At 35.2% G+C, this 27,171-nt stretch overlaps 1 protein-coding gene across 1 annotated transcript; it reads left to right on the forward strand.

The window, feature by feature from the left end:
* Positions 1 to 24,746, forward strand: LOC123532017 (glycoprotein-N-acetylgalactosamine 3-beta-galactosyltransferase 1-like). Its single transcript, XM_045313350.2, has 6 exons — positions 1 to 262; positions 3,981 to 4,115; positions 5,905 to 6,088; positions 8,426 to 8,549; positions 10,113 to 10,343; positions 11,633 to 24,746. Exons 1-6 carry the CDS (start codon positions 1 to 3, stop codon positions 12,071 to 12,073), a joined length of 1,377 nt encoding a protein of 458 aa, XP_045169285.1. The 3' UTR covers positions 12,074 to 24,746.
* Positions 24,747 to 27,171: the final 2,425 nt, after the last annotated feature.

Here is a 27,171-nt window from a genome sequence, read left to right on the forward strand (position 1 = left end):
ATGGCAGCCAATGGAGGATTTGTGCTGTCAAAATCGGCAATTTTTACATTTTGTGTGGGAATAGTGTTTGGTTTTGCATTTACGTATTTCTTTGCCTTTTCTTCTGTAAACTCGCAGTTACCCTCAGTAACTAATAGATTCACATCGACTACAGGAGGTGTTTATTTGCCCTTGGACCCACACAGTCATGGTGAAACTGACGGCCTTAGCGGACCGACTCAATCTGTTCAGTGGTCAGACCAGCTTGCACATAGTCACAGAGGTAAACCTATAGGATCATTGTTGGACTGCTTATTAGGATGGTCCTATTGTAACTTCATTGAATTAAGCCACAGTCAGTTATACCTTATAAGCCTGAGAGAGGACAGGGACTTACACACAGAGATATAATTATTAAGAAGAAATTACATACGTCTGTTCTCTGTGGTGTCACTGTAAAGTCTGCTGTTCAGCTTGGAGAATCCCGTCCTCTATCGCGTTCCGGAAGTAGGTATCACACCACTAATAATACCCACCTTGGGTACATGGCCGCTAAATGTACCTTCCATCGGTTACATTCTACCAATTCAATTCCTTATTTATTTCATATTAATAACAAAACATTCAGACCTCATTTTCAGCACTTTAGAGCATTTCAATGATATGAAAACCATATATGGTCATTTAGTATAACATGTCTTCTTATCAAAAATAGAAAAATATTGACATGTTATGCTGAATATAAGAAAAATAACCTGTTCTGAGAAACATCACCCTCTAAAAATGCCCCCATGAAAACAGCCGTTTAGCAGTTACGTGGAGGTAGACATTTTTCGCAAAGAATAAAACTTATTCCAAGAAATTTACAATGAAAATGGTCTAGATCTATTCTCAATACTATAAGCAATAAACATAAGCCAAAAATTTAAATGTCACCTCCTCATGTCACTCATTATACCAGATTTCATCCATAGCATGGAACTACATTTTGGACTACTTCACATGTAACACTGAGTAGTCACTTCCGGTTTGGTGTAATCCGTCCACAACAGTCCAGCTAGTAAATACTAGAATAAATTCTTCTTCTTCTTCCAGTGATATTCAAACAAATTAGACGTGACTGGTGTAAAAAGTTGTCATTTGACATTCACATGATAATTCTGCCATTTTTTTACATCAGATTTTAACAGTAAGAAGTTTCAAAGATAATGTAAAGATAGTGTTGTGACAGAAAAAGTAATGAGAAATTATAAAAATCCTTTCTTAGCATGCTTATGGCATGCCCTACACATGATCACAAAAATAAGAATATGTTGTTTTTTACAATGTCATTAAATATTTCTACGCCATTATCTTAGTCACACATCTGCTTTTACCTGTTGTTGAGAAACAGAAATTAAAAATATAGATGTGTCTAGTGGTCCAGTATCCAGGCTGTCAACTGATTCCTATATTCCTATATTTTCCTATATTTTGGATCAAAATCCTATATTCTGAAAAACCTCCTATATTTCCTATATTTTACTATATTTTGAAAAATATTCCTATATTTTTTAGTAAAGTTCTTGCCGATGAATAAGAGATCTTGGTTTGATACTTCTTTTGGATTCTTTATTTTATAGGTAAGAAAATTCCCATGTCTGCCACAGCATCACCATCCTTAAGATAATGTAGTTTTGCTCTTCTTCATCATCTGTATGGTCACTTTGCAAGGCAGTGAAACAGGACATGGGTCTTTCAGGTAAATCAAAGTCTCATTCAGACGTTTTCTTTCAGATACTCCCCAATGATGAAATACAAGGCAAATCTCTGAGATCTCTGACATCAAAAAAGTATAGTAAAGATGACAAACTGGTGCAGAAGTACCGTGTCTGTTTTAAATATACAGTTCATGCAGTTTTACCAAAATTCAAAGTCTTCATTTACTGAATTGTCAACAGGAAGATTTTCTCAGAGACTTACCTACATACTGAGGGGACCATGCCTGCTCTTCCAAACTGGAATCGAAGCACATAGGCAGACTGTTTGTGCAATTAAACAATTTTTATTTTTAACAGCACATGTAGTCTGTTGACATGGTAAGATAAATATTTTCAACATTAAGTTTTGCAGGTGTGCCATAAGACAACCATATTGAAAAAAACATTCAGCCTGTGAGTGTGACTACCTTGTAATAGTAAGACAATGCCTGGAGGAAAGACACATTGGAATGACAAGTGGCTTGATTTAAAGGACGACAGTGGTGTTAAATTGTTTAAATGGTGTAAACCTGTAAAAGGAAATACTGAAGTTGCTTACTGCATTTTATGCTGTAAGCAATTTTCTGTAAGCAACAGTGGTTTCACTCAGGTTAAACAGCACTGTAAATCAACAAAACACAAACAGATCTCAGATACTTGTTTTGGTAAAAACACTGCCCAAATAGTGTTGACCAAGGGTGACGGTAAAACAGTGACTGCTACAGCCTCTGGAGCATCTAATAAACCAGCTACTGTAGGTTCAAGCCATATTGAGCAGAGGCAAATACAACATGTATTCACAAGTCACCTTTTGAAACATCAAGTCACAGAATCTGAGCTGTTGTGGTGTTTTAAAGTAGCAGCTGCTGATTTTTCATTCAGATCATGTGATGGCCTTGACAAAGTGTTTCAGAAGATGATCAAGTGTGATATTGCTGATCGGTTTTTCTTTGTCAAGGACAAAAGCATCATACATAGTTTCAGAAGCCATAAGACCATTTTTGACAAGCAATTGTGAAGGAAGTGATAGATGGAAATTTAGGGTATGTTCTTATGTTTGATGAAACTACTACAGCACAGCAATGTAGACCAATGGACATACTGATAAGATTTTGAAGCAATATTGAGGGAGAAGTGTCTGTGAGGTTTTTGAAAGCTTTTCACTTTGGCCATGCAACAGCTGACATTGTAAGTGAAGCTTTCCTTAAATTAGGGAATGATTTTGAAGTAGACCTACCCATGAAGAATTTGATAAGTCTCTCATCTGATGGCCCAAATGTCAACAAATCCATTCACAGAAAAGTCAATGAAAGTTTGAAAGCAGATGGCAACCCGGGTTTGCTCGACTTTGAACCCTGCAACCTCCATACAGTGCACAATGCTTTTAGAAAAGGTCTCAACTGTTTTGGAAGTGATGCAGAAGAGTTAACTTTTGACATGTATCAGTTCTTCAAGCAGCAGCCAGTCAGAAGAGAAGATTTTAAAGACCTTCAACTGGAGTATGACATGGATGAGAGCCTGTTCCTAAGACATGTACTAAGCAGATGGTTGACATTGTTGCCAGCCATGACCAGAGTATTAACTTACTGGAGGGTAAGTGTGGATTATTTCACTGTCCAACTTCCAAAATCAATGAAATCCAAGTCTGCACGAAAACAGCTTGAGAGCAATGAAAGGTACAGAAGAATATGTTGTGGGCTTTATATCAGTCTTCTGTCTTGTCTGGATTGCGATGCTGTTGAAGAGAATGGTAGACATTCTAGACATTGATTAATGTAGAAACAGTAAGACAGTAAGTGTACAGGTAAGAGTTGATAGTATATGTACCAGTAAATGAAAATATATGTTGTTGAAAACTCCTATATTTTGCCTCAAAACTATCCAAAAACTCCTATTTTTGTTGTGAAAATATTCCTATATTCTTCCTATATTTTGGAGAAGACCTGGTTGACAGCCTGAGTATCTAGCCTGTCCTAATCCTATAGGGGTTTTCTAGAATCAGTAATACAACATGCTTGTTGACGGGTGTCTTTGAACAAAACGTTGCTGAAGCTTGCCCCTCAACTCCCTTGTTTGGGCTGTGTAATGGTTTTCATGTGAGTAAACAGCCTTGCTGGCTTACCTATTCCTAGTACATGTTTGTGGCTGCATTTGTCTGTCACCTTCAAAGTCTAGAAGTTGCAATTTGACCTGAATTGTGTTGGTTGGACACAAAACCAAACAAAAAACAAAGCAAAGAATTTTCTTGTTTATATTCTGCAGAGGCATCAGATGCAGTTGCAAAGATGTTGTTTGACAAAGTCAGGGTTCTATGCTGGGTAATGACAAATCCATCAAACCATGCTACCAAAGCAAAACATGTTAAAGCTACCTGGGGAAAAAGATGCAATATTTTAGGTAAGTATAAATTTGTTTAACATATGTCCCATTAAATGAAGAAATAAATAGCTGTTCAGAAGTGACATTTTGGTATAACGTACATGAGCATTTTTTACAGTATGTTGAGGCTTAAAAGAACTCAACCATGTGTTTTATACCCAAATGAAAATTACGACTTGTATTTAATTAACATTTTTGTTTTCTCTTCCTTTTAGTTGATTTAATTGATTCATAGTTTCATATTTTTAGCTTACATAAAGTACCCATAGGTTCTTGGTAGCATATTGTTACAGTGCTGTGTCCATTGTCCAGCATTAGCTTTTTACTTCTGGTCTGACATGAACCTAGTGATGGATCTTCACCAAACTTGGTCCATAGCATCCTGTGCATAGACTTCTATCAAATTTGTGCAAAATTTAATGGTTTAACTTAGCCATTATATAAGGGCTGCCAGAGCTAAAAATTGGAAAACCTGAAGTCTGCCTGCTTAGCTTAATAGGGAGAGAGAGGTCTATAGGTCATCGGATTTGATCTATGGTGGGGCATATGTTCTCCGTGATGATTATTAAAACACTTTGTGTCTGAAAGCATTTTTCCTCCGCCTCTGATTCAAGTGGGAATGTTTGTAGTTAATTGGTTGCAGAGAACAGGTTTGTAATGGTGCAGCTTCCAAGAACACTGGTTAGGTGAACTTCCCACTGTTACATTACTGAAATACTGTTGAAATACTGCTGCTTAACACAAAAACAAACAAGGAAAAACCTTTAAACAGCTTTTTTTAATGAACCATATGATGGATCATCACCTAACATGGTTTGTAACATTCTTGTAAGGTCCCTTCTCAAGATTATTTAAACGGTTCCACTTGGTTCCTTATTGGGGGAACCTAAGCTTTAAAAAGAAAAAAACTTTAAACATGATTCTCGTGAACCCCATGAAGGATCATCACTAAACTTGGTTTGAGAAACCTTTGAAATGTCCTTTCTCAGTTTTGTTCAAATAATTTTTCTTTGCCCTGTTCAGGGTCAATTAGAGTGAATCTTCTTCTAGTTATTACACTCCTTCATAACTTTGAAGATTGTGTGTAGGTGCTGAATAAAATTTTATGGCGTTTTTACATTACTAATTTTGCAAAAATTGTTCCCTTGAAAAGATTTAAAACTGAAATAGTTACTGTAGTACAGCAATGATAATAAGGTGGCTGGATGGTCTAGTGATAACGCGCTTGACTGTCAATCTAGAGGTCTGGGGTTTTAATCCTAGTCTATGCACTGAAAATTTCTAACATACTATTGAGTGTGTCTCACCTAACCAGAGGCCAGTACTGGTTTTTCACATAAAAGACAGCTTCACGTGTATCGATCCTACTCACCAGGCACAACAAAAGCCAGACTGTTTATTTACAAAGAGCTAGGCTATTAGTTAGCTGAGCATATCTGTATATAAAATGCTTTCTCTCTCTGTTCTGAGGGCATTCTCTTGCTCTGTGCATCTGGTCAGACACTTTGTATCTGTTCTGGTAGTAGAGGAACTGGCGCTCCGAGTGGATGCCTTTGTATATATGTAAAGCGCCTTTCAAAGTGTTTGTCATGAAAAGGGCGCTCATAATATGAATCTGGTATAATATAATATACAGGCACTTCAAAGCTTTGTTAATTATATATGTTTATGACATAAAGAGTAATTTGTAAGAAGATTTAACATAACTAAGCTATAGTTATAATTTACGTTTTCTACTCTTTACTTCATTGATTACCTGATACTATGTGTATATGAATAATCAGAGACCATTTCACAATTTTTTCAGTGTTTATGAGTACATCAAAGGACAGTTCATTGCCAACAGTGGACTTGAAAGTAACAGAGGGACGTGATAATCTTTGGGCTAAAACAAAAGCTGCATTTAAATATGTACATGAGCACTACATAGATCAAGCTGACTGGTTTATGAAAGCTGATGATGATACCTATGTTGTAGTAGAGAATCTAAGGTAACCAGTCAATGTTATTATATCCTTTTTTTCCCTAAATTTATTAAAAAGTTTGAAATTCAGATTACAGCATATTATCAGTAAGAAGTCATGATGAAAAAATGTCAGTCCAAATATTATTAAGACTGCTTTTCATTTTAGCTGAAACCCATCCGTTTGTGTAGACTTTAAAGTTGTGAAACTGTAATCGTATATAAATACAAACTCCATAAAGAAATTAATCTCCCTTCACTGCCATTACAACATGAATTCATAGTAAATAAAATGCCTATTTCGGACATTACATTTATAACTACCATATGTCTGTGAAAACTAAACAACATGAAAAACTAACATCCAAACTCAAAGCTTGAAAAAAAATGAATATGTCAAAATTCAGATTAAATGTTGTTGGGTTCAGATTCCCCTTTACTTTAACCTTTATCCTGCTAAATTTCTAAAATTGATTGGTCCATCATTCAGTTTGGGCAGTCTCATTAGTTTGTCAAAGGGATGTTCACTGAAAATTTACTGACTGAATATTATAGTGAACAGTGCAGACCATGATCCATGCAGGCTGATCTTGGTCTGCACTGGTCGAAAAGGGAAAATCACTTGCTGCCAGCAGGTTAAAGGTTAAGTGGATACCACTGACTAGGCAACTGATACAAATAGATTAGAAAATGCCACAAAATATCACATTGTACGGGCATGGTGTGTTATGAAATTTATGGCTTGGAATCAGATATAATTGTTGTAAGCACTGAGCTTCTTGTAAACGTTACATTCATTTCAGTTTATTATTGTATTCAAGGACTGTTACTCCTTTGAAGAAAAGGGGTCTTGTGTTGCTCATATCTGTCTGTTGGTCTAACTCTCCATTGATAGACAATTTATCTTATGATATATTTCTAGCAACTACAACTGTCAAACTTCATAGAATGATTGTAACCGTTCAGGAAATGACCTGTTTTGTTTTAAGGGTCAGAGAATAAAAGGTCAAGGACAAAGTTTTTGATATCTTAATTGAAGAGAAGCTTTGACTTAGGACTGTCAAACATCATAGATTGTTTGTGTGTGGTCATAAGATGATCTGTACAGTTTAAGAGGTCAGTTAAGTTCAAAAGTCAAGGTCACAGTGACCTTCATACTGAAAAGAACTAAAAATGCTTTGACCATCAAACTTTGACTGTCAAACTTCATAGGAATACCACCAGTGGTCAGTGGATGAACTCAAGAGTTCAGATGTCAAGGTCACAGTAACAGTAAAATAGTGCTTTATCAATAACTGAAGAATATTTAGTCACTAATATATGTCAAATTTCATGGGATGGTTGCCATTGATGGTTGTATGACCATATTATTTGAGGTGTCATTTGATCAATGGTAAGGTTTCAGTGACTTTGAAACTATCATTGGTTTCTGACCAAAACTTGTGAAGATTTTGACTGAGGACTGCCAAAAAGCATAGAGTGTATGACTTTGATCTCTACATAACCCCGATTTTTACGGGGTCATTAAGTTAAAGATTAAGGTCACAGTGTGAGATTGAAAATTGTTTCAGTCTGATCAGTAGTTGGAAAATGCACATGCTTCAGTCAACAGACTGCATAGCATTATTGTCTACTCATTATTATTGACAACACTTACTGCATTTAGGGCAAAGAAGGTAGATGTCAAGGTCACAGTAACCTCAAGTCTGAAAATAGGTTATAGTCTTAAACTAGTTGTCATCAAACTTTAAAACTTTTTTTAGTTTAAACATATTTATTATATATACATCTTCGGATAACAGTTTACAAATCTTCGTACAATAGGAAAAATAGACTTGAACAGTAGAATCAACTAACTTTAAATGTTATTGTTTGTGGTCAGTAAATGACCTCTGTTGTGGTCACAGCATACATTTTGTACTTTAGACTGAAATTACACACCCATTTACTCCCAGCAAGCCATCATAGGGGGCATTTACATTATAAAAAGAACTTTAATTTGTTGTTTTATTGCATGTATGTGTCATTTGTTGTGCTTTTAGTGAATGTAAGAAAAAGTTTTGAAAGTTTAGTCATACATGAGTTAATGATAACAAACTTATTTTAGTATGTGAAGGGATATTTCTACAGTATACACAATTTTTTATCTTCAAATAAAATCAGTGTTGGTTAAGACAGTCATTTTAAGTTTGTAGAATTGACTTCAGTTGTCAAGAATATAATATAAAATTGTACAGTAAGAAATTTGATGTAGTAGGAATGAGAGTGGTCTCTCATGGGACCTTTGTTTTTATGTTAATTAGACACTGATTGTGTAGAGTGTTTTGACAGTTTTTGTAATTTTGCAATCATGTATGTTATACAGGTACTTTTTACAAGACAAAGATCCTAATTCTGGTGTATTTTTTGGCCGCCATTTTAAACCCTATGTGAAGAATGGATACATGTCTGGAGGGGCGGGCTATGTACTGAGTAAAGAGGCATTAAAGGTATATATTTCTTTATCAGTTTAGTACAATTGGATAAGTAGTAACTTATCGTAATTAAGGTTTTTATGCCCCTGAAGGGAGGCATATTAGTTTTCAACTGTCCATCCGTTAGTTCGTTCGTCACAATGTTAACTTTTTGCATGAAGGCACTTTACTCGCGAACCAATACACCCAGGACCTTCAGACTTCACATGCTGTTAGTTCTTATTGAGTACACGACCTCTACTGACTTTGGGGTCACCAGGTCAAAGGTCAAGGTCACAGGGGCCAATTCGTCACAACGTTAACTTTTTGCATGAAGGCACTTTACTCGCGAACCACTGTACCCAGGACCTTCAAACTTCACTTGCTGTTAGTACTTATTGAGTACACAACCCCTACTGACTTTGGGGTCAAAGGTCAAGGTCACAGGAGCCAATGTTAACTTTTTGCATGAAGGCACTTTACTCGCGAACCACTGCACCCAGGACCTTCAAACTTCACATGCTGATAGTACTTATTGAGTACATGACCCCTACTGACTTTGGTGTCACCAGGTCAAAGGTCAAGGTCACAGGGGCCAATGTTAACTTTTTGCATGAAGGCACTTTACTCGCGAACCACTGCACCCAGGACCTTCAATCTTCACATGTTGAAAGTACTTATTGAGTACACGACCCCTATTGACTTTGAGGTCACCAGGTCAAAGGTCAAGGTCACCAGGTCAAAGGTCAAGGCTTTGCAGGGGCATTTGTCACCATTAGTGACAGCTCTTGTTCATTATTAGAACTTTAAATGAAAAGTCAGAGTAACAGTCAAGTCGACATACCTTTAGTGGGTGTGAAAGACCTTAGACGCCCATCTGGGCACAAAACCTAGGTAGGGTCACTGATGTTCCAGGACCCCACAGCATGGCTCCTGAAAGTATTGGATCCATAGCAAGTTCTGAGCACACAGCATCGATGGAAAAGTGAGTCCAGGTCAGAAACCCTACACACTTTGAAAGAACTTCCTTCCAAAACTTTTACGAGGTTGTAAATCTCCAAGTTTAGCACAAGCAAAGCAGTTCAAAATCTGAGTGTACTTGCCTTACTGAGGTACTTAGGTCATGATTTTAACATTACGTAAATAATATATCATCCTCATTTTTATCAGATTAATTATTACAAAAAATTGATGAACCTATTTAATTAATATGTGTATGTATTCTTCATTGATTCTGTTGACAATCTGTAAAGATTAAACAATATAATGGGCAAATATTTGGGCCTAAATTATTACTTCAGCATGTGTGAGTTAGGTGTATTTTCCATTTTCCCTAGAAAACATTATCATCTACCATTTGTGGGACAGAAAATGTAGAAAGGTTGCATCATAAGACACAGTACAAATCAACAGCTACCTTCTCAGATTTAATTTGAAATATGTTTATAAACAGGTGTGACCAGTTGAATGACTTCAGAAATTGTCAGCCTTTGGGATCATAATAGTTCATAAAGTCTAGTTTAAATTCAACTACTGTATAAAGGTTGATCAAATGAAATGCATATTTGTTTTTAGTTTATTTAAACTTTGAAATTGTAGAGACTTTCCAAAGTATTAGATGATTCGAAGAAATGCAGGCAAGATGGGGGTGGTGCAGAGGATCTTGAGATGGGCAAGTGTCTGGCGGCAGTAGGGGTGAAGCCCGGAGACTCTCGGGATGAGCTGCAGCGGGAACGATTCCATCCTTTTGTGCCAGAACATCATTTGATACCAGGAATTCTGCCCAAGGATATGTGGTATTGGTCTTACAACTACCATCCAGCTAAGGAGGTGAGAATTTTTCTCTTTGTAGTAAACATTTGGTAGATTCTTTTGAAATTGTCAGTAATGAAGGATTTTGTCATAAAACTGAATTCAAAGGTGTTCTAAGTTAAGAAGAGTTTTAAAGATATATATTGTGCATCTTTGACTAAAATATTTTATTAGAATTCCCCCCAGATACTAGTATCTAGGGCTATACTGGATTCTGGTCTGTTCGTTCGTCCGTCTGTCCTCTAGACGGAATTCGTCCGGGCTATTTCTCAGCAATTATTTGCCAGATTTCCACCAAATCTTGTGATAATTATTAGTACCAAACCTAGTTATGCATGTGCTGGTTCCATTTGGATGATTTTTATGCTTGACTACGAAGTATGGAGAGCTACCCTACTCGACCCGGCGTCGGTGTCTTTTCCGCGTCCCCACCTTGGTTAAAGTTTTTTTTACACTTTCTCTTTATCTTTGTTATTACCTGATGGATTTGCTTCAGACTTAAAATAGTTATTCCTCATCATCACCCGCATCATATGGCACAAGGGTCATAACCCAGGCACCAATATTTCATGAATTATTCCCCCCTTTTCACTTAGAATTTCAGGTTAAAGTTTTTGTGCGCTTTCTCTTTATCTCAGTCATTACTGAATGGATTTCATTCAAACTTAAAATAGTTGTTCCACATCAACAGCCACATCATATGACACAAGGTCCATAACTCTGGCACCAATTTTTCATAAATTATGCCCCCATTTTAGTTAGACTTTTATGTTAATTTTGATGCATTTTCACTATGTCTCTGATATTTCAGAAGGGATTTGATTCAAACTTAAAATAATTGTTCATCATCATTGCCTACATCATTTGACACAAAGAACATAACTGTGACACTTGTATTATATGAGTTATCCCCCTTTTTACTTAAAATTTCAGGTTATAGTTTTTATGAACTTTCACTTTATCTCTGTTATTACCAAACAGATTTGATTTAAACTTATCATCACCCACTCCATATGATACAAGGGCCATAACTCTTGCATCAAATTATATGGCATTGCATTATTTCCACAACTGCCTCCTATACTTACAGCAGGTTTCAGAATGAAATATGTAGCCAAACATTTATAAATTCTTTCAAACAACATGCAAAACATTGTTTCCTATGATTTTAGAGTTATTTAATAGCTTTTAGCCAGTCATCTATTGTCAGATTGACTCTTTGTTTGTTCATTCAATTCAAAGCCACTCTTAAATAACATCATCTGCCTTTTAAGATTTTGCATTTATTTTATGTTCCATATTTGTAGGGTCCAGACTGCTGCAGTGACTATGCAATCAGTTTCCACTACGTGCCTCCTAATATGATGTATGTCCTGGAATACTTTGTTTATCATCTGAAACCGTATGGTTATGATACTGTCATTAAAGAAGAGTGTAGTAAAACTGAGGAAACAGGGAACCAGACTGAAGACAAGGGAGATCACCCTGGAAGCACACTACAACACAAGGGAGGTGATTCAAATGTAACAGATAAGTCGAATAAAAGAAGAGATGTTCTTGAAGAGACTGAAATACAGAATGAAGAAATAGATATAGAAAAAAATAAAGTAGTAAACATAGATATACATGTAGCTGAAGAAAATGATGACCAAAAACTTGATAAAGTTGATGAGAATGAAAATAAAGATAAAACTGTTAAAAGAAATCTTTTGAAAATGACTTTACTAAAAGATAGAGGAGGTTCTTGATATTTTTCAGCATAAAAAAACTAATTTTATTCTATTATTGACTTACATTCTCTGTGATTAAATTTCATCACTCGCAGTCAGAATTTATAAATGAGAAATTGAAGCATAATAGAATTCATGATGCCAAAGTAATTATCAAAATTCTGCAAAAACAGAAGAAATTTTGAAGAAACTCGTTAACGAAACATCCATTAACTTTCTTTTTATACTTTGGATAGCTTTGCGTGGAGCCTCTGTGATTCATTTTGGTGTTATATGCGCCATACATTTTATTTTGCATTTGTTAGTTAGGCACTGTTAATTTATAATTTTAGTTGTTATATGTTATTGATTATTAAGGAATTCAAGGAAAATCCTATTTATTTACCATTTCATAATTATGTGAGTACAACTTTGATTTCCGCCTACCTCTTTGTATGTACGTCTTGTTAATCTTGCATGCTGAATTCCTTGTATATTTTGAAATTCGAAGTATTCAGATTCAGTATTCAGATCATCACATATTCTCTAATATAGGCCTATTTTCAGTGAAGAAATCAACAGTTTTCAGCTAAAGTTATAAAATTAAAAGCATAAATGCCTATCTGAACATTTAAAGTAATATCTGCCTACCATTTAGATAGTGATTTTTCTTACTTCCCTTTGATGTCAAATTAAATTTCTTTTTCTTTTATCTTTTACTTCATAGTTGTGATAGCGAAACAATATTTTAATGCTGTAACCTTTCAAAATGTTCATTAAGGTATAAGTGCATTTTGTTGCATATATATCTTGGATGTCGACATATATACTACTATATCTAGGGATGCTTACAAAGTCTTTGGATCTTATAATCACATATTCTGAACATTTCACCCGACTAATTTTAATAAAGGTCAGGTAGATGATTGGAATATATACAGCATTTCATTGTCTTTATGGTCCTTTATTGATTTGAAAGAATTCTTTGACAGACAGACTTCAGTTCCTTCATGACAGTCATGATTTTAGTTTGTGATTGAATAGAAAAGTGGCCACATATGAGAACTGGGCTTTGTCTAGCCCCCCAAAAATACAAATTAATGACGGAAAATTCTGTAAACAAGTGAAAACTTATTATCTGCTAGCTTTTGGGTATGGAAGCATTATTAGTTAGAAATACCTATTAGACAGAGATTAGTAGATTACGTATAATTATGGGATGGTTTTGTCTAATGTACATATTTTTATCACAGTTATTGATTATATTGACATGTTTGTTCCTGTTGCACTGATTAAAACCCGTTCCAGATCATGTGAAAATGCTGAAAAGAAGTTCATATGTATTTCATTTATTTGATAGGTACTAAACAAGAGTTGTTAAAAATACTGATATCTGCTTTTACCAAAACACTTTCACATATTCAAGGAAGAAATCCAAATTATGAGATTTAGACTAGGCCCTGGTTGTATGCTAGTGTTATTTTCTTTTTTGTGGCTCTGCAAAACAGTTTTATAGTTTTATATAGAGTTATATAAAGGTTTGTATCAATATATCCACTGAGCTTTAGACATTTTTTTACAGACTGAAGGATGCATGTGTGTAGCTTTATTGATCTAAGACTTTCAGATGAAGAGGGTTGCATTCTTTTCCCTTTCAGTTATGGAAATGCTTATTGAGAATTTTTTTTTGAAAAGTGCATGTCAAGCAATGGTATTTGCTAAAATATGTGATTTGAAAATTATTTGTGCAGGCTAAGCTCGAGCTAAAGTTGGGTTTATTATAGAATACAAGTCAAGATTAATACTCTGTCTGTTGTAATTTTTGGACTGATTTATTAAAAGATATTTTTTTTGGTATTGTTATGCTGTCTGTCTAACCAAAGTTTCATTACCTTGTATGTTGTTTAATTTGTTAATTTGAATTATTTCTAGCTTACTTAAACTAACTTATTTTCTGGAGGATTTTTAAGACAAATTATAAGTAATGATATCAGTACCAGACAAATGGGTTCATGTTTTTTGTGTTATATTCTTTATTTAAATGTCAATTTCTGAAAAGAATGTGAAAATTTACATACTTCACGTACTTAGTTCATGTAAATCATTTTTTTATAATTGTTATCCAACTTTTCTACCTATGGCCTAGTTGTTCTGTCTTAACTGTTTATGTCGTTACTTACTTATTTACCTACTTACAATTTTGATTACCGTACATGACCTTGCTGTTATTTAAAAGTATATTTACAGTTACTGTTTTTTTTTTGTTTTATTATTTTAATAATAAAATTTGAAAATTAGCGATGTTTATATCCACTTGACCTTTTCTGACATATATTACATGTAGTTAAATATTTATCTAAAGAAACTGTACATTTTACATACTATTTAGGCTTTAAATAAATATTTTACTGTAAAATCATTAATTTTTGTGGAAGACTAATTTTCATACAAGTCAATAACGGACAAGCAAAATTCCAATTTATTTTATTTTCAGAATTTGGAATTCTTCAGTTTAGATCCGCAAGAATTGTTGTTTTGGCCAAAATCATGAAATTTCAAACCCACAAAATTGAATGATTTTACAGAATATGTAGACCAGTATTCTAGTGGGTTATGGTGCTACCTTAAATCAAAGTGCAATTTTTTTGTTATTGTTGTACCTTGTATTCAATGGAAATATGAGTGTGTGTTGTGATTGCATTTGTGCTTAAGTGTGATTTCATTGGTTCTGGGACGATCTATGTATGAAAAGAATTGGAACCACTGCCTTACCCTTGCATGATCGTTTAAGAGGCAACTAATAGGGTCTTAACACTTGGTTTTGCTGTAACTCTGTGATTCCAGCAGGTATGCAAATTTTGATTCCATACCTCATGTTTTTATTTTGATGTAAATGAGATGTGAAACCAAAATTTGTAGTCCTGTTTGGCGCCATATAACCTATACTGTGTTGGTGCGCTGTAAAACCCAAATAAATAAATAAATTCATTATCAAAGATTGAGAAATGTTCAAAGTTTGTTATCTACTTGTAACTTCATATTTTAGCTTGTCAAATTTTTAAGTATTATCTACTTATAATTTAAGGAGGTAGGTTACCTTGTTACAAGGGTAAATTCAAATTAGTTGAACCGCAGCATCTTTTTGTATTTCGTGTAATATGAAGTTTTAACTGCTAAAATCTCAGTTTCGTTTGTCTCTGTCCCTTCAAGTTTAATTTTTATCTAGGTTTGAAGAACATGACCCTCCAAAGGTATTTCATATTGAAAGAAGAAGGAAAATACGGATATTTAACACTTTTCAGTGTATTTTAGTTTCATTGATATCCGTACACATCAGCATAATCTATAATTTTACTAGCATGCACGTTAGCTTTCTAATATAAGCATAAAATGTATATGTCGCGGGGCTCGTGTTTCCATGGTAACGCATTTTCTCTCATTTTTGAACAATTATGTATAAAAATAGGGGTTTTCGACGGCTTAAGTGCCATTCTGTTAATGACCAACATGGAATATCTGGGTAATATTATTAGCAAAATACCAAGCACTATACATGGTACCCTATTTTTCTTAAAGTTTAAAGTAACCATGGCAACATAGATGTTTAAAATGGCTTATATCTTGCTTTTTTCGTAATTTCTTATAAAATAATATTGAATAAGATTATCTTTCTAGTTGATGTAGCTTTGAAACATATTATTTCTAACGTAAGTTATATTTTCGTGTTATCTGCATTTATTCAAACAAATTTCAAAGCTTAGAATACTTACAGCAGTACCCCTTGTCTGGCATTTTTCATGGAAAAATCGTTCAGCATGCTACTATTATTCTCATGGATATTGTTGAAATGAAAATAAAAAGCCGAAGCTGTGTTTCTTAAATAGACTAGTGTCAACGCTTTTGAATTTTACATTTAGATACATAGGTCACGGGCTTCGTTTCCATGGTAACATCAATTCAATTCAAGAAACCACAATTTTCTACTGAAACTTGAACACTTTTAGATCTTAGTTTTAGTAAATAAGTAACAAATTATCAACGGAACCTGAAAAATAGGTATCACAAATCAAACTGCTAGATTTTTTATTAATCCCCCACCATGGCGGAGGGATTATAGGAATGGTCTGCGTCCGTCCTTCCGTCCTTCCGTCCGTCCTTCCGTCTTTCCGTCCGTAACAAAATCGTGTCCGGTCCATATCTCCTAAACCCCTTGAAGGATTTTTATGAAACTTGGGTCAAATGATCACCTCATCAAGACGATGTGCAGAACCCATGAGTCAGCCTTGTCGGTTCAGGGTCAAGGTCACAACTCAAGGTCAAAGGTTTGAGCCTGCCATTTTGTGTCCGCTCTATATCTCCTAAACCCCTTGAAGGAATTTTATAAAACTTGGGTCAAATGATCACCTCATCAAGACGATGTGCAGAACCCATGAGTCAGCCATGCTGGCTCAAGGTCAAGGTCACAAGTCAAGGTCAAAGGTTTGAGCCTTCCATTTTGTGTCCGCTCTATATCTCTTAAACCTCTTGAAGGAATTTTATAAAACTTGGGTCAAAGGATCACCTCATCAAGGCGATGTGCAGAACTTATGAGTCAGCCATGTCGGCTCAAGGTCAAGGTCACAACTAAAGGTCAAAGGTTTGAGCCTTCCATTTAGTGTCTGCTCTATATCTCCTAAACCCCTTGAAGGAATTTTATAAAACTTGGGTCAAATGATTACCTCATCAGAACGATGTGCAGAAATTATGAGTCAACCATGCCAGCTCAAGGTCAAGGTCACAACTAAGGGTCGAAGGTTTGAGCCTTCCATTTAGTGTCCACTCTGTATCTCCTTAACCCCTTGAAGGATTTTCATCAAACTTGGGTCAAATGATCACCTCATCATGAACTCATGAGTCAGCCATGTTAACTCAAGGTCAAGGTCACAACTGAAGGTCAAAGGTTTCAGCTCTGTATCTCCTAAACCCATTGAAGGATTTTCATGAAACTTTGGTCAATGATCACCTCATCAAGACGTTGTGCAGAATTCATGAGTCAGCCATGTCAGTTCAAGGTCAAGGTCACAGCTAAAATCAAAGGTTTTACCCTTTCACTATCCATAGCAGTGGCGGGGGATTTAGCTGTCATTCAGACTGCCTTGTTTGAAAATGGCCGTAACAAGTAACCTCTCACCCAACTATATTCCAAATAACATTGGTTACCATCATCCATTTTCTTACATTCCGCATAACATTTCAATATAACTACATAAAAGAAGCAAAATATTGATTATTTTTCAGAGCAAAAGACTCATAAAAAATATTTCAGCAAATAATGGTTATTTGAAAATAGTTTGAATAAAGAAAATGCAAAGAATTACGTACTTTCAAGATAAAAGCTATTAATTTTAAAGGTTAACTGACACGTAACGTCATGACGTCAATGACGTCATTTTAAGGCAACATTGTTTTGAAGCGTTTCTGCAGCAATTTATTCATTATTTCTGCATTATTAAACCATAAAGCGTCAGATCGAAGACAGGTCTATGATTTGTTTTCAGAAGAATGAATAAACAAACACATTTAGTTTGTCGTAAACGTTGTCGTAAATCGTCACATTAGCTTCCGGTTGGACATGCGCACATACAAATATAAAGGTAACCTACCTCCTTAAACTACATATTGTAATTTGTTAAATTCTGAAGTTAAAGATGAGTATTTGCTATGTAACTTTGAAATACTGAACCTGTGTGTAGTTTGGTTTAGCATATTCATTATGGTTATAGTCTGTTTCATTGTTCAGTTTCCCATTTTTAGCTCACCTGTCACAAAGTGACAAGGTGAGCTTTTGTGATCGCGCGGCGTCCGTCGTCCGTACGTTAGTCCGTCCGTCCGTAAACTTTTGCTTGTGACCACTCTAGAGGTCACATTTTTCATGGGATCTTTATGAAAGTTGGTCAGAATGTTCATCTTGATGTTATCTAGGTCAGGTTCGAAACTGGGTCACGTGCGGTTGAAAACTAGGTCAGTAGGTCTAAAAATAGAAAAAACCTTGTGACCTCTCTAGAGGCCATACTTTTCAATGGAACTTCATGAAAATTGGTCAGAATGTTCAACTTGATGATATCTAGGTCAAGTTCGAAATTGGGTCACGTGCCGTCAAAAACTAGGTCAGTAGGTCAAATAATAGAAAAACCTTGTGACCTCTCTAGAGGCCATATTTTTCATGGGATCTGTATGAAAGTTGGTTTCAATGTTCATCTTAATGATATCTAGGTCAGGTTCAATACTGGGTCAACTGCGGTCAAAAGCTAGGTTAGTAAGTCTAAAAATAGAAAAACCTTGTGACCTCTCTAGAGGCCGTACTTTTCAATGGATCTTCATGAAAATTGGTCAGAATGTTCAACTTGATGATATCTAGGTCGAGTTCGAAATTGGGTCACGTGCCTTCAAAAACTAGGTCAGTAGGTCAAATAATAGAAAAACCTTGTGACCTCTCTAGAGGCCATATTTTTCATGGGATCTGTATGAAAGTTGGTCTGAAATCATCTTGATGATAAGTAGGTCAAGTTTGAAACCGGGTCAACTGTGGTCAAAAACTAGGTCAGTAGGTCTAAAAATAGAAAAACCTTTTGACCACTCTAGAAGCCATATTTTTCAATGAATCTTTATGAAAATTTGTCTGAATGTTCAACTTGATGATATCTAGGTCAAGTTCGAAAGTGGGTCACGTGCCTTCAAAACTAGGTCAGTAGATATAAAAATAGAAAAACCTTGTGACCTCTTTAGAGGCCATACTCTTCATGAGATCTTCATGAAAATTGGTGAGAATGTTAGCATTGATAATATCTAGGTCAAGTTCAAAACTGGGTCATGTGCCTTCAATAACTAGGTCATTAGATCAAATAATAGAAAAGCCTTGTGACCTCTCTAGAAGCCATATTTTTTAATGGATCTTCATGAAAATTGGGTCATGTGGAGACAGGTGAGCGATTCAGGACCATCATGGTCCTCTTGTTGTATAAATCATTTTGCAATAAATTTTCAAAGTTACATGACTAACTTAACATTGACAAATGAGCCAAGCATTTATTAAGTTTACTAGTATGTCATATGCTGAGTGATGGTGTTGTTGTTGTTGTATAGAATCTTCTGTTTGCAATAGTGTTTTTGTAATGTCTGAGGCACTGGAGAGTATTTCTTAATTGTGTACTGCTGACTTAAATATAAAGTTAATGGCTGCCAAATTCAGTATTTGTTTCTTGAAAAGATCCAGTCCATATATTTTTTATGTACTGGATTATTTTTATTTTATACATTCATTTAATAGGTTTTTTGTCGTGTTAATGTCACAAATTGAATAATATCAAAATTTCTTTGTAGCACTAAGCATGGCATATCCTTGCTAAGAACTTATCTAAAAATTGATCAGATACTAAATATGTAAAGGTTGCTAAGTGATTTTTTAAAGTTGTACATTTTTAGCTCACCTGTCACAAAGTGACAAGGTGAGCTTTTGTGATCGCGTGGCGTCCGTCGTCCGTCGTCCGTGCGTAAACTTTTGCTTGTGACCACTCTAGAGGTCACATTTTTCATGGGATCTTTATGAAAGTTGGTCAGAATGTTCAACTTGATGATATCTAGGTCAAGTTCGAAACTGGGTCATGTGCGGTCAAAAACTAGGTCAGTAGGTCTAAAAATAGAAAAACCTTGTGACCTCTCTAGAGGCCATATTTTTCATGAGATCTTCATGAAAATTGGTCAGAATGTTCACCTTGATGATATCTAGGTCAAGTTCGAAACTGGGTCACGTGGGGTCAAAAAGTAGGTCAGTAGGTCTAAAAATACAAAAACCTTGTGACCTCTCTAGAGGCCATATTTCTCAATGAATCTTCATGAAAATTGGTCTGAATGTTCATCTTGATGATATCTAGGTCAAGTTTGAAACTGGGTCACGTGGGGTTAAAAACTAGGTCAGTAGATCTAAAAATAGAAAAACCTTTTGACCTCTCTAGAGGCCATATTTTTCATGAGATCTTCATGAAAATTGGTCAGAATGTTCAGCTTGATGATATCTAGGTCAGGTTCGAAACTGGGTCACGTAGGGTCAAAAACTAGGTCAGTCGGTCTAAAAATAGAAAAACCTTGTGACCTCTCTAGAGGTCATATTTTTCAGTGGATCTTCATGAAAATTGGTCAGAATGTTCACCTTGATGATATCTTGGTCAAGTTCGAAACTGGGTCACGTGCGGTCAAAAACTAGGTCAGTAGGTATAAAAATAGAAAAACCTTGTGTCCTCTCTAGAGACCATATTTTTCATGAGATCTTCATGAAAATTGGTCAGAATGTTCACCTTGATGATATCTAGGTCAAGTTCGAAACTTGGTCACGTGGGGTCAAAAACTAGGTCAGTAGATCTAAAAATAGAAAAACCTTGTGACCTCTCTAGAGGCCATATATTTAGTCAATGAATCTTTATGAAAATTGGTCAGAATGTTCATCTTGATGATATCTAGGTCAGGTTTGAAACTAGGTCAGTAGATCTAAAAATAGAAAAACATTGTGACCTCTCTAGAGGCCATATTTTTCAAGAGATCTTCATGAAAATTGGTCAGAATGTTCATCTTGATGATATCTAGGTCAAGTTCCAAACTTGGTCACGTGTGGTCAAAAACTAGAACAGTAGGTCTAAAAATAGAAAAACTTTGTGATGTCTCTAGAGGCCATATTTCGCAATGGATCTTCATGAAAATTGTAGAGAATGTTCAGCTTGATGATATTTAGGTCAGGTTCGTAACTGGGTCATGTGCGATCAAAAACTAGGTCAGTAGGTCGAAAAATAGAAAAACTTTGTGACCTCTCTAGAGGCCATATTTTTCACGAGATCTTCATGAAAATTGGTGAGAATGTTCATCTTGATGATATCTAGGTCAAGTTTAAAAGTGGGTCACGTGCTTTCTAACACTAGGTCATTAGGTCAAATAATAGAAAAACCTTGTGACCTCTCTAGAGGTCATATTTTTCAATGGATCTTCATGAAAATTGGTCAGAATTTTTTATCTTGATGATATCTAGGTCACATGTGCTCAAAAACTAGGTCATTTTGTCAAATAATAGAAATAACGATGTCATACTCAGTTCAACACTGGGTCATGTGGGGATAGGTGAGCGATTCAGGACCATCATGGTCCTCTTGTTTCCAAAAAGGTTGCTATTATAAATTTTGTATGAAGGAAAACTGTTAAGTACCTGACATTGGTACCTTTATGAAGGGAACTTACCCAAATAAAACTGATGCCTTTATGAAGGGAACTTCCCCAAATAAAACTGATGCCTTTATGAAGGGAACTTGCCCAAATAAAACTGATGCCTTTATGAAGGGAACTTCCCCAAATAAAACTGATGCCTTTATGAAGGGAACTTGCCCAAATAAAACTGATACCTCCATGAAGGGAACTTCCCACAGCAAAATTGATAGAAGTTATACATGTATCTTTATGAAGGGAAATTCCCCAAGTTAAACTGATACCATTTAGGAAATGAAATATTCTTTTTCGGAGTTCATGCAAAATGAATGGCAGAATAGGATTGGTAAATCTTAGGATTGCGCTAGGGATTCGTGTTCTATTTGCCGATCCTATTCTGTAGTTCATTTCGCATGAACTCCGAAAAAAATCACATATTTACGTTACGTTTTCTTTCCATTTGTAAACAAATTTAAATTATATTATAAATTGTACACATCTTGTTGCATTTAACATTAAAATCAGCTTCCCGCTATTCTGTTCACCAGACGGAATAATTGCGACGTCATCAAAGGAACGTTCTCCCTGACTATACACCTACGTCATCATAACAGTTGCCAGTTATCACTAAGCAGCGTTGTAGTAACTTTGGCGCTTTTCCTTTTGCTGTTTGTACAAAATGAGCATCATATTTTCAGTGGTAATGAATATAGCAAATGTAAATAATATTATAAAGTAAATACTATTATAAAGTAAATTCAACTAGTAAATCTGATACCATAAGGCAAAAAAAATATATGTGGTTCAGGGAACATTGCTCAGAAAGTTGGGAGGCTAGGTAGTTTTTTTTTTGTTTTTTTTTTTTTTTTTTTTTTAAATCCTCTCATTTTCATACAAAATGTATATGCTGCTTAACTTGCTTAACTAAAAGATTGTACTCTGACAATGCTGAGAGAAGCCATATGAGCCGCGCCATGGAAAAACCAACATAGTGGCTTTGCGACCAGCATGGATCCAGACCAGCCTGCGCATCCGCGCAGTCTGGTCAGGATCCATGCTGTTCGCTTTCAAAGCCTATTGGAATTAGAGAAACTGTTAGCGAACAGCATGGATCCTGACCAGACTGCGCGGATGCGCAGGCTGGTCTGGATCCATGCTGGTCGCAAAGCCACTATGTTGGTTTTCTCATGGCACGGCTCATATCATTTTGCATCTTCCAACATGTGGTATTGTGGTGTTTGCTTGTTACTATATAGCCATTTAACCATGTATACTATCTTCTGTGCTTGCTTTTTATGTACCTTTTGCCTTTTAATCACCCTCTGTACTATGCAAACCTGCAAAAGGAGTTCACAAAATCCAGGGTTTTTTCTCACCATTTTGGGAATATAAACAGATCTTTGAAAACCAGAGAATTAAGCAAAAACATGATAATTGGAAGAGAAAGTCATCTTACACAAATAAAATATATAGCACTTGAATAAATAAAGTTGAAAATTTCAGAAGTTTTATCTGCTGACAGAAGTCATCAGGAGATTCCATTGTGCTACAGAAGGCGATAATTGCATAACACTTCACCATTAAACTACAAAATAAAAATTAAATGCTAGAAAAATGTCACACGTATCAGGAGAAAGTATACTTGAACGTGCGTATCCAAAAAGATGTTATCTGAATTCCGAGTTATAACAGGTGCCTGCAAGCGTTGCTGTCTGCTGTTTTTCCAATATAACTTTGTAACGTCGGTAAACTTCATTCTCTTCCTTTTTATTATCCCAATTCAATGTTAGACAAATATAACCCCATAATGCAAAATAAATAAAACCATATGCAAGTTAAACGAATGTATTTTGTGTAGATTTTAACCCGAAATAACGGCATATAGTGACGCTAGCGGCCAGTCACTTTCAGCTTAAATGTCAGCCTTATAGAAACATTTTGACATATTATTTATGAAAACATAACTTTGGCCTTACATTTATAGTTGATTCATTGAAAACTTAATAAGTTTTTATAACTTTATCTCTAAATTATCGGTTATTTTCATACCAATGGATGTTTTCAATTTTCAAGATGGTGTGACTTTTCGTCGGGAAAAGTATGGCTTCATATTTACAAATCAAGAGCAGGACATTCTCATCCATCAGTGGTTCGTCAAAATCTCAAGTTCATATGGGGAACCATGGTAGACCTCTGGTGTGCTAGAATGGATGCAGGAGTGAAGACATCGGTCAGTTTTTATGACTTTGGTGTGCTAAAAATATTCATACTCCCAAGAAAATGGACAAAAATTTAGGGTTGGCAGGTAAAATTTGGGTCGGTCAGGTTCCCTGAACCACACATATTTTTTTTTGGCCTAATGAAGGGAACTTGTCCAAGTAAAAATGGACACCAGAGCTAAGTCTTTATTTTTAAGTAGAGACAAATGTCATTTATGTTGGCAAAATATTGATCTTAAAAATATTTCCAGGAAGTTAGCAGAATTAGTTTTAGCTAAGGCAGCTTTATGCTTCATTACTGTTCCAGACCTTGTTTTTTAGATTAAAATTTTTTCAGACTACTTGTGTTCACAGAATTTTCTGTATCTGTTCAGCTTTAGTTAAATATACATTTTCTGTTATTAATAATTATTTTTAGTCATATAAAGACATGTGCATTCCATGAATTCATGAAGTACACTTACAGTCAGTTTGTATGTCATTTTTATACACGTCTCTGAAATGGCAGGGCATATTATGTGAGCACCCACAGCAAGCGGGCGGGCTGTCTGCGTCCAAAAGCATGTCCGCTTTCTAAGTCAAACAGTTTTCATCTGATCTTCACCAAACTTGGTGACAATGTTTGTAGGCATACTATTTCACTGAAGTTTGATAACCATCAAAATCGCCCAGGCACTCATGAGTTATGGCCCTTGCATTAGACCAAGTTCGATGACAGGCATATTTTGTGACAGTTTGCCACTCTGGTTCAAGATAATATTGTCCTTCTAAAATGAGTACTGAAACATAAATGGCACCATTGTTTGACTGGACCAAAATTACTGTACATATCTCATGTCTAAGTCTTGAGACATAAAATCACAAATAAAAGTTTTATTATTGTAGAAAAAATTCATTAAGGTTGAAGGTGTTGGTATAAATATATATATTTATCCTTTAGTGTTTGTTGTGAAGTGTTTTTGTTCTTTTTTTGCTTGACTTCTGGTAGCTCTGGTATACTAGTATTATGGTATTAATTGTTTCTGACGTTACTATGTTCTGACATTGTATAAAAATATCAATTTATTGATTTATGGTGCAATCGGGGTAATTATCCATTTGTTGAGGTAGTTAATATTGAAATGAAAACAATCTGTGAAATTTATACGTTAAAAATATAAGTGCCAAGACTTTTGTACTGTTTTTTGCTACATTTGTATTTAGATTATAATTTCATTTGTTTGTAATTTTTTAGTCAAAATAAAGTGAACCCATAGAATTCTGGACTGTATTTATAAAAATAAGTTTTATTTGCAAAATATATAGAAAATGTATTTCAAGCTACTTGCCCACAGTTGGCGTGAAATTTTTCAACATGTTCAAGTTTACCACAGAATGTATATTTAATATGGCACTGAAAATGGACTATGAGAGAAAAATAAGTGTTAAATGTTGGTAAAAAAGCAAAAAGAATGTTGATTGTTGCCATTACTTCAAAGTTAAAGTTTTCTCCCTTCTGTACAATATTTAGAATTTATTAAAATATCTTGTGAAATTCTAATGTTAATTAATAAGTTTCTGCTACATGTAACTTTCACAGCAGCCTCATTTTATTGGTTTTTGAGATACTGGTTAAAAGATTTCACCTAGTACTAGAAAGAAGTGTGAACAAGTCACTTTAAAGTGTTATTTACACAGAATAGAATGATGTAACATAGCTGAAATTTAGTTATTCATAAAATATTGATGATTTATTCTTTCAACTTTTGTTTTGGGAGATATTCTGACATTAATCTTACAGTGAGGCCTATTTTAGCCGCACTGTGAGAAATCCAACATAGTGTGTTTGCGGCCAGCACATCCACGCAGTCTGGTCAGGATCCATGCTGTTCGCTTTCAAAGCCTATTTCAATAAGAGAAACCATTAGCAAACAGCATGGATCCTGACCAGACTGCTCGAATGCGCAGGCTGATCTGGATACATGCTTGTCACAAACGCACTATGTTGGGTTTTCTCATGATGTGGCTCATTTGTGATTCCACTACAACTTCCCACAGTTTGTGTCTATGTCTGTTACATTTTTGTATTTAACTGATGTTCAGTTACTTTTTTTTAATGTTTTCTGTTACATTTTTGTTCTCCCTGTGTTCATATGAATACCATTTGTGTTCGTATATATGACAGACAATGTAGGTATATAATGTTGAAGTTTGCAGAATAAAAATAAGTTTGGTACTGAGGTCAATCTCGTGGCCCATAAACTGTAAAACAGTTCCCTTATTTTGACTAATTAGAATATTTCAAGTTCCATCCCCCAGGAATTTAAGTATTTTGAAAAAATCTAAGAGCACACGCTCTTCAAAAGTTTACTATATCCAAAATTATGTGCCGAGATATTTAGTGGCACAGTAAAAGTTGATCAAACTTGGACTTTGAATGACTTCTTCTGATGAAGCACTGGCAGGATCTTCATTAAACTTTTAAATTATGTATATAAGCATCATATGTTTTCCTGTCAATGTTATTGAAATGGGGATGCTTGGCCCCCTGTATGGACCACTATAGCTAAGAATACCTTCATCAAACTTGGTTTTGGAGCATCACTGAATGTTCCTCTCCCAAATTGTTCAGGTTTTTTTTTCTCTATTAGGGGCCTTCAGAGTTAAAAATGGGGGAAAATAAACCTGTAAATAACATATTCTCATGAAATGCTGGCTGGATGTTCATCAAACTTGGTCTGTAGTGTTGTTGTAATGTTCTCACCAAAACTTGTTCAGTTGGGGGCATTTGGACCATTTGAAGCAACTAGAGCTGAAAATAGAAAAAACGTCTAATGAACCACTTGATGGATCTTCATCAGACTTGGTTTGTATATGTAGCATCATTGTAAGGTCTCTTAGGTGACACCAGTGCTAAAAGTAGAAAAAAATGTAAGTTATTATCTGGTAATACATTTTTGGGCAGCCGCAGCAAAATATAGAAAAAAAAACACCCTTTAAATAAATTTATTTTAATGAACTTCTGAAAGGATGTTCACCAAACTTGGTTAAAAGCAAGGCAAGGTGGTCACGGTCCTCTAAATGTGAGCGACTTTGGCCCATTTGAGCCTCTTTTTTCAAAAGTAGTTTCTTGCTTAGTACATGTACACAAGAAGTCGTGATATTTTGAGGCAGATGTAACTATACTGTACCACGAATATGCAACCTTTTGTTGTATTGTACCAGCGACTTTTAAAAATTTGATTTTACTATGACTTTGTTTATAAATGATTTTTAGCTCATCTGATTTTTTGAAAAAAAATGATGAGTTATTGTCATCACTTGAGCGGTTGTCGGCGTCGGCGTCGGCGTCGGCGTCGGCGTCGGCGTCTGCGTCGGCGTTGCCTGGTTAAGTTTTATGTTTAGGTCAGCTTTTCTCCTAAACTATCAAAGCTATTGCTTTGAAACTTGGAAGACTTGTTCACCATCATAAGCTGACCCTGTATAGCAAGAAACATAACCCCATCTTGCTTTTTGCAAGACTTATGGCCCCTTTTGTACTTAGAAAATATCAGATTTCTTGGTTAAGTTTTATGTTTAGGTCAACTTTTCTCCTAAACTATCAAAGCTATTGCTTTGAAACTTGGAATACTTGTTCACCATCATAAGCAGACCCTGTACATCAAGAAACATAACTCCATCTTGCTTTTTGCAAGAATTATTGCCCTTTTGGACTTA

The sequence above is a fragment of the Mercenaria mercenaria genome, chromosome 11 (assembly GCF_021730395.1).
Source record: "Mercenaria mercenaria strain notata chromosome 11, MADL_Memer_1, whole genome shotgun sequence".
Classification (NCBI taxonomy): domain Eukaryota; kingdom Metazoa; phylum Mollusca; class Bivalvia; order Venerida; family Veneridae; genus Mercenaria; species Mercenaria mercenaria.

Coding starts and splice junctions, on each gene's coding strand:
- LOC123532017 (XM_045313350.2), top strand. CDS start 1: ATGGCAGCCAATGGAGGATTTGTGCTGTCAAAATCGGCAATTTTTACA. Junction 6,089..8,425: donor GTTGTAGTAGAGAATCTAAG/GTAACCAGTCAA, acceptor TATGTTATACAG/GTACTTTTTACAAGACAAAG. Junction 10,344..11,632: donor ACTACCATCCAGCTAAGGAG/GTGAGAATTTTT, acceptor CCATATTTGTAG/GGTCCAGACTGCTGCAGTGA.